Here is a 15,643-nt window from a genome sequence, read left to right as displayed (position 1 = left end):
TATTTCGGTTCAGCTTGTTTTTGCTTTTGCTTTTTTCCCACTCTTACCAATCTTAATTGTTTAGGTCATTAGTTTACCACCATCCTTCTTTAACTCCTGGGGCCAGCTCTCAGCAAGTCACTCAGCCACAGTTAAACAATAACCAGGATACATAAAATCAAGATCCCAAAATAAAACATAAAAAGTCCACTGTGAAAATTAATCTAACAGCATCTCCCATTTCTCTTTTTCAAGGAGCTACCAATTAATGGCTTGTGGGATCTAGCTGTACATAATTATAAGAATACAAGATATAGTAGAAAACACAAACTAAATTATATTTTGCTTAACTGGATATACTGAAGTAATTTCAATTCTCCGAGGTTACTCAACTATAGCTGAACAGCAAAATTGGAAGATACGTGGGTATGTGTATAAATCTTGAAACTTGCTCCTTATCGTAATCATTTTTTAAAAAATACCCTACACTGCATAAGCAGAATATGTTTATCATTTGTAAAATACCTTTACAGATAAGATCTAACCTGATTTTCATAAACACCTCTGATACAGTCAGAGCAGGTGTCATGGCCCTTATTTAAAGATAAGGAGACAGAACCAGAGAAGCTAAGTGATTTGATCGAGGTCACACGCACAGAGCCTGTGCATATATTTGAAAATAATTCTGAGAAACACAAGGAGCAAGAGCTCTAGAAGTGTGCTACAATTCTTGAAAGAAATCTGACCAGGTAACAAGATTGTGTCTACTAGCCACACATGAAAATCAATTCCATCGTCCAGAGAAGGACAATAAATACTGATTTTGCCGTTTTAATGCAAGAAGTCAAATACATTTTCATGGGTGTCACCAAAACACGACAGGACAGGTCTCAGTGGTGTGGCACAGAAATGAAAACCGAAAACTTGTCCAAAAGAAACAGATTTCATAGAAGAAATGAGAGAAATGACGTTTGTCATGAATGCAGTGCTCTAAGGCTGAGAATTCTATGAGCCCGTTATATAAAACGGGTCCTCAGATTTTCAATTCACCAGGTAAGTGATTATTTGTAAAACATCCAGGGCAACAAAATCAGGTTGTTAACATCTAATTATTTTGATTGGAAATGTTTAAAGACTTTTATTTTAAATGGCAGTTGACTTTTATTGACCATTTGCTATATGTAAGGTTCTACTCTAGACACCTAAGACACATTAGCTCGTGAAGGCCTCATGGCCATACTACAAGATATATATTTAAAAAATTTTTTTAATGTTTATGTATTTTTTGAGAGAGAGAGACTGAGAGTGAGCAGGGGAGGGGCAGAGAGACAGGGATACACAGAATCAGAAGCTGTCAGCACAGAGCCTGATGCGGGGCTCGAACTTACAGGCTGTGAGATCATGACCTGAACTGAAGTCGGACGCTTAACCGACTGAGCCACCCAGGCACCCCCAAGATATATATTTTTATTATCATCCCCATTTGATGGATAAGGCAGTGGAAGTCCACAGAAGGTAAGCAGTTTTCCCACGGTCACATGTACAGCTCCGGGCAGAGCCAGAACTCAAACCCTGGCAGCCTGGTCCCAGAGCCTCCATTTTCGACTGCTAACTATGGCTTGAGTAACTTCCAGCATTATCATTTCATGAAAAGGATATTTTAACACAAAAGCCAGGTGCCGTATCTCAAAATAAGAGTCATCTCTTCAAATTTAATTTACTTAGCAGCGCTAAAAATGCAGTATTTTCCCCCTTTGAGCTTAGATTTTTGTAAATGTCATCACAGACCTCCACTAGTCTGCAGAACAGGACTTGACAAGCACGAGAAGGGAATATCTGGACACAGATAAAATAAAAGTGAAAGTCAAAGACTTTCAGGGTAAAAACATACGATGGACCATCTCATTAGAAAGAGAACAATGCAAGAATCACAGAATCTCCGTGTTGAAGAGATCTGCAGGGTCAACCAGTTCAATCCTTTTCTGAATACAGAAATCACCTTCTACAATGTCAGGTTCTGCTTGAAGGGATCAGCCATTGCAAACTCACCATTCATGATTCAGTTCTTGTCAAATTTGCACAGGCCCTCTGTTCTTCTCCACCACCTTTCTAAATTCTTTCCATCATTCCTCATTGGTAGAGCAAGGTTCCAGAAACTTTCCTAACCTGGGTGCTATCCCTGGAGTACAGTCCATTTCATGCGCTCTTGCTTAAAACTCAGGGATCAGAAATAAGTGTGATAATTACAGTGAGGCAACCTAGCACCGGTACGTTAAGATTATCACCTCCTTCAACATGGGTGTTTGGCTTTCTTAATGCAACCTAAAATTATAGTACGTTTTGTTTTGTTTTGTTTTGTTTTTGGTGGGGGATAGGGCTGAGGCATTTAAGCCAAATCCTCAATCTCTTTTTTGTATATTCTGCTGCTAAATTTTATTACTCTAATTCTACAGTAGTACTGTTGGGATTTAAACCATACAGGATGAAATGTGCAACTATTCCTACCACACATCACCCCATCAGATTCATTCGGTGTTCATGTTCAAGCCCGGCCACGGACATTTTCCATCTACTTGGCGGCACGCTTAAAGCCTCCCCACCCCACCCCCGCTTATAAGCTCCATGACTCGCTCCTTGGGAGCCCCAAACGCCCACAAACCATCCGAGTGACAGTCTGGGACCGTACCACACTTTTCAGTCTATAGTCTGCAGCACCTGTATCCTGCCTTGTAACTCAGCCCTGCCTTCCACGACGTCCCACTGCTTATGAGCCACGGCCACCAGCCTTTTCTTCCCATTTTCTCAAAAGCCTCAGGTCAAGAAAGGGTGAACCTGTATTTCTTCATACAGTAAAGAGAAATTGGACTTCACTTTCCTCGCCCACCTATCATGCCTCCCCCTCTCATTTCTAGCTTTGACTCTCTGACCTAACATACTTCTATTTCCCAAGACCGACTTGTCCAACTGCAGGTCTTTCAACCATGTTCAACACCAGCACATGACACTGACAGAGTAGTTCAACCGGAGGTTGCAAACAGTAAGATGAAAAAGCATGCTTTCTCATCAGGCTTCCTTGCTTAAGTGAGGTTTAAAACCTTTTAAGGCAGAGTGTTGGCGTGCACATATCAATTCAAAATTGGTTTTAATCTCTTCAAAAGGACTGACAAGGTGTTCTAAAAGGCACGCCGTCTCTTTGAGAGTTACACGTGTACACATCAGGCAGCAGTAAAAAAAAAAAAAATACAAGCATTATATTCAGGGGAAATGTACAGAACAATTGTGTCAATAGCTGAAACAGGCAGAAAACCAAGAGAAAAGACGAAATCTGGAAGGAAGAACAGGACTGGAAACATTACGTAGGCGGGGTTGTCAGTGACGAGAATGGAACAGATGGTATCATCTCTCGGTCTAGACAATGGAATTCTACCCTTTTTTTTGGACAGAGAGGGAGACTATATATTGCCATGCTCAAAATAGGATTCCTTAAAATCACACTGAGGTGAAATCATACTAAACGTACTGCGAACGGAGCATGCTTGGAGGGGAGCGGGTCCTTGTGGGCTCCCATCTCCCCACCCGTAAAAGGGGGTGACAGTATCTGCCCTGGAGACTTCACAAGGCAGTTATCAAATCAATAACAGATCTGAGAGCAATGCCTCTACTGCGAAATGATATAGACAGTGTTATACATAGCCACTGGTTGCGATGATAAGACAATACAAGAAATTGTTTCACAAAAAAAAGAAGGGCAGTTTTATTCAACTAAAAAGAGGAGACGGCATCATTTGGAGAAGTGAGGAAGAGAATGGGTTTTCAAACTCCTTTCTCCTTGGAGCCATCAGCCAGGGCTGTGTGAAGGGCCCGTCCAGAACTGCTGTTTACTCCAGAGACCCTGCATGGCAGGTGGCTTGAGCACCCGGTGGGGGACACTCAGTTGGCTAGAACAGGCCCATCATGTATCCCTGGGGAGGGCGGGGGGAAGTAGCTGTTCCCTTTTCTAATGAAATTTTAAAAAACCACAACAACAACACAAATACAGAATTCTTCCATAAAGTTTTGAACTTGTGGAAACAGTACCCATGCCACAGTATAAAGAAGAAATACTGAAACATCTACACCTGTTCAGATTTAATCATTTCTCCCACCAGCCAGGGTCAGACTGTGCTCTGAGTACCTTCAAAAGTTAAAAAAAGAAACGAAACATACTGATGTGTCTACTTAAAGACTGTTATCTGAGGACTCAATTAATTCCATAAAAATTTATTGCATTTCCTCACCACAACCCACAGTTCAATATAGGGATTCTTCATCTAAATGAGGAAAGAACACTTGAGTATCCCCATGTATTATTTCTCTCCCCTTCCCTGGCAGAAAGTAGCCATACAGAAAGCACTACACCTTCTCATGGGAGCTTTCTTCAGGTTTTGATTTTTCTAAGACTCTACATCTCTCCCTCCATCAACCCCACTTTAGTTTAGCTGTAGAACGGGCTCGGCGCAGTCAATTACAACTTTATAATCTAAACTTGAAGAGTGCACGCAGCCCACAAATCACCCTTGCTTAGTTTACAGATGGGCCCCGCGTCATTGGCAAGCAGCCCCTCCATTAAACATCCATCAATAAAAACACAGCTTTAAAGCTATCACTAAGATGGAATCTATTATTCCGGTGCCCCTCCAGGCTAAAAGCGCATTAACTGTAAACATAAAACAAGGGGACCAGGGTGAGACGATGTGACCTGTGAGCAGACATCATCAAAGCAGACAGTTTACGTCAACCTTACGGAGAATGCCTATACAAACTAGATGATACAGGAAGGTGTAAATAAAAAAAAAAAAATAGGGAAAAGGAAAGAAAGGAGGTGAAGGCTGCCTGGAAATACCAAGCCTTGAGGTCCCAAAGTCCTGTTGGGTTACTGTTCCCGGGCGAAGGGAATTATTTGTTCCTGCGGAGGATGCCGACAGAGCTGGGGAGCAGGTTAATACCTGATAAACACCGTGCCGTAGGTCAACGCCAGAAAGGCAGTAACAAGGAGTCCCAGGTCTCCCTTACTCACCGGCACACTTTGTTCTTGTCCGGAGAGCTGGCCCAGGAGACCCAGTGCCGCCCTCCCCGGGTCTGGTGAGCAGCACGCTGATCTCATACTCGGTATCCGGGTCCAGGTGCCCGATTTTGTAACTCGTGGAATCCACTGGCTGCCGGTCGTTCCAGCTCCCGCTTGCCGTGCAGTATTCCACCTCTCGGGCAACAATGGGCCCGTCCCCATTGATGGAGTTGGCATTGAGTTGGATCCACAGGTAGGTTGCCCCCACGGAGGCGAGCTGGGGAGGAGCGATGGGAACAGGTGGTTCTGAAAGGCAAACCACAGAGCTATCTTTCAGACACTTGGCTCTTCAGTTTTAAAAGAGCTAAATGTGTGCGGCGCCTGGGCGGCTCAGTCGCTTGAGCCCGTGACTCTTGGTTTCGACTCAGATCATGACCTCACCCTTTGTAAGATGCAGCCCCCTGTCGAGCTCTGCACTGACAGCGTGGAACCTGCTTGGGATTCTCTCTCTCCCTGTCCTCTGTCCCTCCCCCGCTTGCTCTCTCTCTCACTCAAAATAAATAAGCTTAAAAAAACTTTAAATAGCTAAACGTGCATCAAGTATTAACATCAGAAGCCATGAATACTTCGGGAGTGAACTGATGAGAATAGTTTGGTTTAGGTTATTTTTAAGAAGTGTGCTGGTGCAGCTTTTCATAATGTTCAAATTTGTGAAGTAAACCATCTTTAAAACCTAAGATAGCTCAAGGAGGTATACCCCCAGGTTGTTTTAGGACACAACTCATTTTTCTCATACACCTACAAAGGTGCCAAAGGATTTTTTCCCCACTAAAAGTAACTTGCTAAAAAGCTCTCTCAGTGGTAGTACTTAAGCTCCATGAGGCACTCTACTGCCAACTTCCTTCCTGAGAATGTCTTTGAAATCATCAAAGGTGCCAGTTATCTAGAATATTAAATTCAGTTTCCCTATATTTATATCCCAAAGATATCATCAGTTTGAAAACACGGCCGAAATTATAGTTTATCTCGGCATAAATGCATTTCCAGGGTGACCTGTTTCCCCAAAATCCATCACAATGGACTCATTCAGCCACAGGAGTAAGAAGTCTGGGCAACAAAGCCTGCCTGCCACTGCTGCTGTTCAAGGAACCTTCAGGAATGAGTCTGATTCAAGCAGAGAGTAGAAAGAAAAGCTCTAAGGCAAAGTGCAAGCTGTGCTCAATTTGGTAAAATTCTAGGCAATCAATAGTTAATACTCTTAAAAGCCAAAAAAAATCTCGTTCATTCTTTAAAATCTGAGATGGACTCTTTCTAGATCATTGTCTGAAAAGGGAGAAGTAGGTAAAATTTTTTTTTAATAGCATTCCGAGTTTATTAGTGAGGTGCCGGTTGAGCGGCTTGCCAGGCACCAAATGAAGGCATCCTGTGTGCCCAATGTCACTGGAAGTGGTGCCACACATGATACTGAGAAAGGAGGTAATGTACAAAATAATGTATTTCTATCTTAGTGAATCTCTATCCAAGAAGAAATGTAAGATCTAATTTTGTTTTCACGAATGTTTCCACAGGTGGTTTGTGCGTGTGTGTGTGTGTGTGTGTGTGTGTGAGTGTGTGTATTTCAACTCCTCATTTAGCTCATGAGTGCACAAAAAATAAAGTCTGCTATATTCCACTACTGGCTTATGCTAGCTTGCATGATGCAAATTCTGTCATCTCCAACGGCAGACACAGCCAATTGACCATGATCGTATTTCCTGCTGAAAGGGATCTCAGGGCAGCCAGGACCACCTGACCTTGGCCCTTGAGATGACACCTGGTAGATGCCTAAACTAATCTAATATAAACAGCAACATCAGTTCTCTTTGGTGGATGGAGTGTGATGAGTCATATCGACTTTCTAAAATAGCTGGGAAATCTCATTACACCGAGTCAAAATAGACACTAAAGGATGAATCGTATTTGGAGGACTATAAAGTTCATGTAAACTTACTAAACTATGTTCCTATTGTTCATAAACTACAACTTTGTGCTAGCTCTTCATTTCTTTAAACAGTTCTTACTCAACTCATCGTGATTTAACATCAATTTATATCATTAGGCGATTCCTTGAACCGAGACATGAAATGGGCCTTTTATAGTATATCCTAAGGCAGTGATGTAGCCAGGCTGAAAGAGCAGTTAATTACTTTGAAGTCACAAATGCTAGCAAGGGTTGCTGAGCTGCTGTTCAAACTACAACTCAGGGGCAAGGCCACGAAGGTTAGTTGAGCACACCCATTCATTTGGGATATTGTTACTAGTGTCCTAAAATAGACAAAACTTTAGTGCTTGTTTGACCTGAGAGTATTTTCTCTATTAATTCCCCATGAAGAAAAGTACCAAATATGTGAAATCAAATGAAAGATTCAACTAGAACCTGCAAACAATTGCAACAGACATCCCAAAATACTTGTGGGTTTGCTGGAAGAATCAGTCCCAGAATAAGTCAATATATAAATTTTGAATACATTTTCCCAAAGGGAAGGAATGAAGGAAAGGAGAAAGGGAGGGAGGGAGGAAGGAATTCAATCTATACCAAGTGATAAAAAGCAATTTAAAATACGTGACCAATTGACAGTGAAAATTATGATCAAAAGAGTTGAGCCTTGACGAACACAGTGTGAACTGCATAAGCCCACTTATATGCGGATTTTTTCCAGTCCTGTAAATGTATTTTCTCTTCCTTGTGACTTTCTTAATAACATTTTCTTTTCTCTAGGTTACTTTATTGTAAGAATACAGATGTAATACATATACGAAATGTGTGTTAATTGACTGTTTATGTTATGGTAAGGCTTCCAGTCAACAACAGGCTATTGGTTAAGTTTCTGGGAAGTCAAAAGTTATATGTAGATTTTCAACTATGCAGGGGTCCGTGCTTCTAACTCTTGATTGTTCAAGGGTCAACTGTAATTCCGAACCAAGCCAGCAATGAAAGAATTTATGCACATACAGATACATAAACATACAGCTAATAGATATGCATGTGAATCCCTAATATATCCCTCACATAATTAAATAATATTGATATAGATGCATACACACAAATTATGGAGACTCTATTAAATATTTCTTTTTCATGTTCCAGATTTCAAAAGCAGTGGCAGGCATGAATAAGATAGGAAAGAAGATAAAAAATGACTTGGGTTTCATTTGGAGGGTTGGTGCCAAATCAGCGCATGATCTCAAGAAAGTTACAAACTCAAAAAAAATTAAGAGAGAGAAAGAGAGACAGAGAGAAAGAGAGAGAAGAAAAGAAAGAAAGAAAGAAAGGAAGGAAGGAAGAAAGAAAGAAAGTTAGTTACGAACTCTATGGACTTTAGTTTTTCCCATTTTTAGGAAATCACTACTCCAAATATTACGTGCATATAAAAAAGTTAAATTATATACTGGTGGCCTAAAAATGTCATTGCATTATTTCAAAGTAATTATCTCAAGTGAACACTTTATTAAGTGTAACATGCTAGTAAAATTCAGCATGTTATCTCATTAAAAAATAAAATATATGAAAAATATGGCTGTAAAATTATAAATGGAGGGGCAACTAGGTGGCTCAATTGGGTAAAAGCATCCAGCTCTTGATTAGTCTTGATTTCAGCTCAGGTCATGATCTCATGGTTCATGGGACTGAGCCCTGTGTTGGGCTCTGTGCTGACAGTGCAGAGGCTGCTTAGGATTCTCTCTCTCCCTCTCTCTCTGCCCCTACCCCACTCATGTGCGCGCTCTCTCTCTCTCTCTCTCTCTCTCTCTCTCAAAATAGAAAAATAAACATTTAAAAAATTACAAATGGAGGAAAAGTCAATTTCAGATTTGAGCCACAACTGCAAGCCAATAATCCCTGGCTTTGACTGTGTGCAGAGATAGAAAGAGGTGCCTGGACATTTTTATCACCATGGGCCAAGCTACCGCTCCTCGTCCTGACAGGAAAACGTGCTGCATCAATATGAATAAGAACCCATTCATTTTTTGTGGTCATGTTTGCTATGGAAGACGAGAAATTTATGATTTACTTATGCCACCAAACAAATGAACTTTTCCACAGGGGCAATTTTTAGCGAGGTTACTAGATTTATGTTATACTGTTGATAAAGCAGATGCCTCAAGAACATGGCTGGTCACAGTGAAACACTGCAGCAACTGTCAATAAGAAAACGGAACATAGTCACGAAGAGCTAAGCCCAGATGAACATTAAGTAATAATAATGATGATAAAGAGCTCAGCCATGGAACACTGAGGCTGCTGCTTTACTGGATTTGTTGGTAAATGGTGTCCATTTCTACATTGTGACTCCTCGCTTCTCAAAGAGCCTTCTACAAAGTAGGGTGTGCATTACTCTGAAGAATTTGTTTTCTTACAGCTATTAAGCCTAAACTCAGGGTCGCCTGGGTGACTCGGTTGGTTAAATGTCTGACTTTGGCTCAGGTCACGATCTCACGGTTTGTGATTTCAAGCCCCGCATCGGGCTCTCTGTTGTCAGAGCAGAGCCTGGAGCCTGCTTTGAGTCTGGTCTTCCTCTCTCTCTGCCCTTCCCCCACTCGTGCTCGCTCTCTCTCTCTCTCTCTCTCTCTCCCCAAAATAAATAGACATTCAAATAAATAAATAAACATACAAACAAATAAATAAAATAAACTTAAACTCAAATACTAGCCAGATCAGCCAAAGTTTCACCATAAACCAAAATTCGTAAGAATCTGACATGGCAAAATACATTAGTGGAGTAGATATTTCGATGTGCAGAACATTAGTCGTTGCTGCAGATTAATACTGCCTGGGGGGAGCCTCACCAATAAACATTTCTCTCATAAGCCAGGAGTGACTAATATTGGCAGCAGTGATTTCACAACGGAAGCATATGCCAAAATCACGTACAGATTTTATAACAGAGGCTATGTCCCCAGAGATTTTCATTCACTATGGGTGTGGTGGGGCGGGGGGAGAATAGCTGGGCAGACATTTATATGTTTTAAAATTCAGAAAGGTGGTAATGACAAGCATCTCTAAACATGCATCACTGACATACAGGAGCAGAGGGTAAGAATCACCTTGCCCTCCTCCTCCTCCCCGTCAAGGCCCTAACAGGTGCTGGCTTCTCACTATGTACCTGTTCTAAGTGCCATTCATGTGCTTTTTGCACTTGACCTTCCTAATCGCCATATGATGCAGGTGACATTATTGATGTCTATTTTATACATGAGGCAACAGAAAAACAGAGAGGGTAAGCCACTGGCCCATGCCCGCATAGCTAGTTCTGGGGTTTGAACCCTATAGTCTTTAAAACCGCTTGCACAGAGAAATTTGCTGATAAAAAGTACTAACCCATCCAAAAGAGATCAGTTTTATGTTTCCTATTTAACAAATGCAGGGGAAAAAATTTCAAAAGCGGGCATCATTCTGTTCTCCTAGGACAAAACAGCAATGGCCAGCCAGAAATTATCTAAAAATGCCTTGTAGTACCTCTAGAACTCCAAATTATTCTGTCTGAGACCAAGAACAGCCCCAGCAACTTTAATGTCATAAATTCCCCAGCCCACGAAAAAAGCATTAGACCAGCAGAAGAAACTTATTTCCCCTCTTTCCCCCCCCTCAGACTGCCCTTTCCTGAATATAATGACTCAATTTTTCAGTCACGCAAAATATAGTAATGGAACATAACTGCAACATTATGAATGTTAACTCAGTATTATCAATATGGCTTGTGTGATATGACTGAGCATTTTTATACTGGCATTGCTTCATTTTATTAACCACCCTGCTATCATAAACACGCTGGCTGGTGAATATTTGCATTTTAAGTGATTTTCTATCAGTAAAAAAAATTTCATTCCTTAAAAAAAAATTTATAGGTTGTAATCTCTGTATACAGAGTCGGCAGAAGAACTTGCCAAGAGCACAGTCGCTGCTTTGTATGCAACTAAACCAACATAAATAAAATGCATTTTTCAAAAATATTGTGCACGTGCAAAATTTGTACTTAAAATGCAATCCATCAATGTAACCTGTCACCAAGCTACTGTTTGGAAACAGACAAGGAGAAGTTTGAGCTTTAAACAAATAATGAACTCACAACCATCTGACATGTCTATTTTAATAGACTATTCAGGGATATAAAAAAGACGTTAAATACCTTTAACTACCAATTCTGCGTAGTTTGATATTCCAACACCTCCTTCGGTGCGAATCATGCAGCGATACTTTCCAGCGTCCCGTTTTGTTGTATTCACGACATTAAATGAAGCTATGAATCGCCGGGAACTAGTCACCTTTATTTCCTTGAGAGGAGCATCTCGTACATCGATGCCCTGTATAATTGGGGGAGGGGGGGACAAAAAGAAACAATATCAGCTGTCATATGGAAACACGAAGACACCTGATAGCATATTATCCATGTTATCTCCATGTGGATCTTGGTTTAGTTGTTTATTACCCAGGGGCCCTAGTTCCAGGAAAACAGCTGGCCAGGCAACTGAAATTCTGCCATGGTCAACACTTTTGAGATTGAGGGATGCAAAATGAAGTGTGCAGAGATGTCTTACATTTGCCCCTTCAAGATATTAATTATGTTGAATGAAGTCACCAGGAGGAGAAAAAAAATGCATATGGAAAAATTCTTTGTTTCACTCCCAAACGATCACCACTTGGACTTTGCATAATACTTTATCCTATGTTTTTATGCTTGGCTAGAAAATGAAATTAATTCACACACCACCCTATTGCTGACCTCATTTTATACACGAACAAATAAACAATTTATTAAGAAGGACATTAAAAACATAAGTAGGTATTAGCATATTGCTTACCGAACAGGTCTGATGGACTATTCTAAGCTTTCTTATGTTCTTCAAGGACATACAAAAACCAAATACATGCTTAATATTACCTGAGTGCTACAAGACAAGCTTCTCCCTTTATCCTATAGTCTCAAAACCACATAAAGCATGTTCCCTTAGTGCATCAGCCTTGTCTTACACCATCCCCAGCACATTAAGCACATCTTTAGTTATGCACCTTTGGAAATCCATTCTATGCTTCCTACAGTTTAAAACTTCAAAAGAAGGCTACAGTATTTCAGTTCTTTTTTTTTTAATGTTTTTATTTACTTTTGAAAGAGACTGAGAGCACGAGCTAGGGAGGTGCAGAGAAAGAGACAGAAGATCCGAAGCAGGTTCTAACAGCTGATAGCCCAACGTGGGGCCTGAACTCATGAACCATGAGATCATGAACTGAGCTGAAGTCGGATGTGTAACTGACTGAGCCACCCAGGCACCCCAAGCATTTCAGTTCTAGGACAGTGAGTTACAATGATCAGGAAAGAGGCTATCTCGAATATGTTATTTGCAAAGATTGAGTAAAAAACAGTGGACACAGACGTCACAGCTAAAGCATGATGCCAAGCACTCTGTCCATCTGTTTACCCAGAACTCATTTTGGGTGCCAACCAGGTGCTATCAACTGTGTGAAGACACTAGGCTCACAGTGGTGAGTGACAGAAGAGTGGCTGGTGATGCCCACAGCAGCTTAGAGGGAAGTAGAAGAGACTGGAAATGAATACAGAATCACGAATGATGGCCAGTGGTGGGTAAGGGACAGATCAGATGACTGGCAGAAATCACCATCTTTAGATATGGTGGTTGTGGGAGGCCAGTCTGAAGAAGTGAGCTGAGATGTGAAGGGAAAGGAGGAGCTAACCAGGCAAAGGGGGATGGTGGGAGAGAGAAAGCATTCTAGTCAGAGGAAACTATGCAGGAAGCCCGAGATGGTTAGAAAGAAATCAAAGCTTTGGATGAGGTTAAGACAGCCAGTGCAACAGGGGAGGGAAGGGAACCCCCGTGCATTCAGGGACTTGCAGGCTTATTAAAGTGTTTTTATGTAGGAGTATGAAAATGCTAGGCTACACATAATAAAACTCATCTATATTACTCTGTGATTTATATTATGCAAAGTCTTTTAAAGGCTTTTAGCTATGATTTTTTTCTTTGGCAGTATGCCCTAATGGATATGAATTTGGAAGTTAGACTGACCAGGGTGCCCTGGCTACCTTTAAAGTGATTTACCTTCTCAGAGCTTCCCTTCCCTCATCTGCAACAAGATGATACAACTCACTTGCAGGGCAGTTGTGAGAATCCAAAGATATATACAAGGACACTGGCTTCATGACTGGCATCACACATCCCCACCCGAATTCTGGACTAATTGAGTGATGGCAAGGAGGAAGGTGGACAGGCTGTCAAAATACCACTTTTATTACTAATGAACCTGGTATTGCAGAATATGGCTGATGTGCAGTTAACAATGGGCTTGCTAATAGTGAAGCACAGAATTAAACAGACTCACTCACCCAGCCACAGGCCACCTTAGAAAACCACAAGGCCTCCCGTATGTTGGGTGCTGCTGTAAAACTCACAGGATGGAAGAACAGGGCTCCTACAGGGGGTTAGCTCCCAAAGAAGGGGCTGGGCTCTGCATGCTCACAGCTTCCTTCCCAGGCAGCTCTTGCTTGGGCAGGGAAAAGGCATCAGAGTGCTGCACTGGTACAGTTCCTGCCATTGGGAAGGAAACATCAGGAGTGGGGAAGAAGAGTTCCACCAACCTCACCTTTCGTATTACCTGTCAAAACAGCTTTGTTAATAGCTTAAAAAGTTATAAATCCGAATATGAAGTTCCATATATATGTTACATGTCTTATGCATGTCCTGGTTTTTACTAATCCCCTGAATTTGGTCTGATGGAGGGCACCAAGAAGTTAGGAAAACAAAACACAATAAAATCGATCTAGCATTATTAATTAATACAACAGGGGAAGGCATTCCTCTCTGTATTCTATACAGCCTCCCATCCTTCCTCGCAAAGAAATAATCACATTCTACCACTAGGATTACCCTTAGATCTACTAACTCTATAAAATTCAGTTTGTCTTTTTCCAAACCAAAACCCAAACCGAACAAAATCTAATCTCCAGTTTTGAAAAAAAAAAAAAATTAAGCCCTAAAGAAAGGCAGAGTTCCTATCTGTATTTATTAATAACAGCAACAAAAAGGGCTATCTACTTATTTATTTCCTCGCTTGTGGCATGAATCTTGTCAGAATATACTTCGACGGTAATCCTGGAGTACTTTTCCTACTAGAATAAGCCTCTTTCAAAAGAAGGTTCATTCAAAAGAATTTTAAAGTATATACTTATTGATCACTCACAGCTATTCAAGGCTATACTGAGAGGGCTCAAGTTTAGGAAAACCTCCTTTTTGGATTTATACATATGTCGAGAAGAGTTTTACTCCCTAGTTGTCTTCATGCCACAGATTTACTCTTTAATATAAACAGCTTCAAACGAACAATCTTACAACTCTAATACATGAATTCTCAGGACGGGGGCTTTCTTTTTGAATCCCACATCCTGAAATCATACAGAAACAGATTTAGTTTCTTCAAGAGAAATAGTACATAGCAAGGAGAAACCAAGTGCTAACTAGTAATCATTTTAGCTTAGGATCCGTATCAAATCATCTCTCTTGCTCAAATCTGCAGGTCATTTTGTATTGAATACTTCAAATGTGTATGGATCCAAGCACCCATTTGACCAACACTTAGTAAAACTCTTTTATGAGGCAGGCACTGTATCATATAGGGGGAGCATGGAGTTAAAAGAAGAGTCCTTTACCTAACTGAATTTACAGTCTGGCTAGAAAAACAGACAAGCAAGGCAATGATTCTAGTAAGAAGCAATGAACAGCAAAACACAGCAAACTCAGAAAAAGGGAACCACACTGGTGAAGGCTGTGAAGGTTGGGTCAGCATTCTAGAAAGCACTACCAGAAGCCAGGCAAGAGTATGCACAGGAGTTTCTCAGGAAGGAAAGGAGGAGAAATGGAGCCCAGTGAGTGAGAAAAGCTTTGCAAGGGGCACCTGGGTGGCTTGGTCGGTTGGGCGTCCGACTTCGGCTCAGGTCATGATCTCACGGTCCGTGAGTTCGAGCCCCGCGTCGGGCTCTGTGCTGACAACTCAGAGCCTGTAGCCTGTTTCGGATTCTGTGTCTCCCTCTTTCTCTGCCCCTCCCCTGTTCATGCTCTGTCTCTGTCTCAAAAATAAATAAACGTTAAAAAATTTAAAAAAGAAAAGAAAAGCTTTGCAAAAGTCAACAGCCAAGAGAGCAGGGCACAACAGAGGAAGTACAACTGATCCCATGCAGCTAGAAAAAGTGCAGCTGGAATGACAGGTGATGAAGCCAGAAAGATGAGCACAACACAGGCCACACCAAAGAATTGAGGATTATAGTTCATCCTGATGCCAGAAATGGAAAGATTTTAGGTAAAGGGGTGACATGAACACATCTATGGGTACAGTAACAGACTGAAGGAAAGAATGTGGGACCCCTCTGATGTCAAGGGAAATTGGTAATTTTGTTTAGAAATCACAGTAACAAATGACAAAAAGAGGGATGAAAGGGAGGAAGGAAGGATTCTAAAGACATTTAGGAAATCAAATCGACAAACAGTGTGTTATTATACTTTAGTAACATCTTCCTCTTCTAGCAGAATATAATGTCCTCAAGGTCAAGAAACAGATCTCATTCATTTGGTGTACAT

The 15,643-nt window shown here is 41.2% G+C and overlaps 1 protein-coding gene across 3 annotated transcripts in view; it reads right to left on the bottom strand.

Annotated features, from left to right (window-relative positions):
* PTPRM (protein tyrosine phosphatase receptor type M) overlaps positions 1–15,643 on the bottom strand; it is a 790,291-nt gene that overhangs the window by 408,543 nt on the left and 366,105 nt on the right. For all 3 annotated transcript variants that reach the window (XM_049619708.1, XM_049619706.1, XM_049619707.1), the window contains exons 6-7: positions 11,188–11,362; positions 5,036–5,329 (exon numbers count right to left, since the gene is read on the bottom strand). In XM_049619708.1, the coding sequence (XP_049475665.1) occupies positions 5,036–5,329; positions 11,188–11,362 (469 nt within the window). The remainder of the gene's footprint in view (positions 1–5,035; positions 5,330–11,187; positions 11,363–15,643) is intronic.

Source organism: Panthera uncia (assembly GCF_023721935.1).
Source record: "Panthera uncia isolate 11264 chromosome D3 unlocalized genomic scaffold, Puncia_PCG_1.0 HiC_scaffold_8, whole genome shotgun sequence".
NCBI lineage: Eukaryota > Metazoa > Chordata > Mammalia > Carnivora > Felidae > Panthera > Panthera uncia.
Note: the sequence above shows the minus strand (reverse complement) of the source record. Positions and strands in the feature narration are given on the sequence as shown.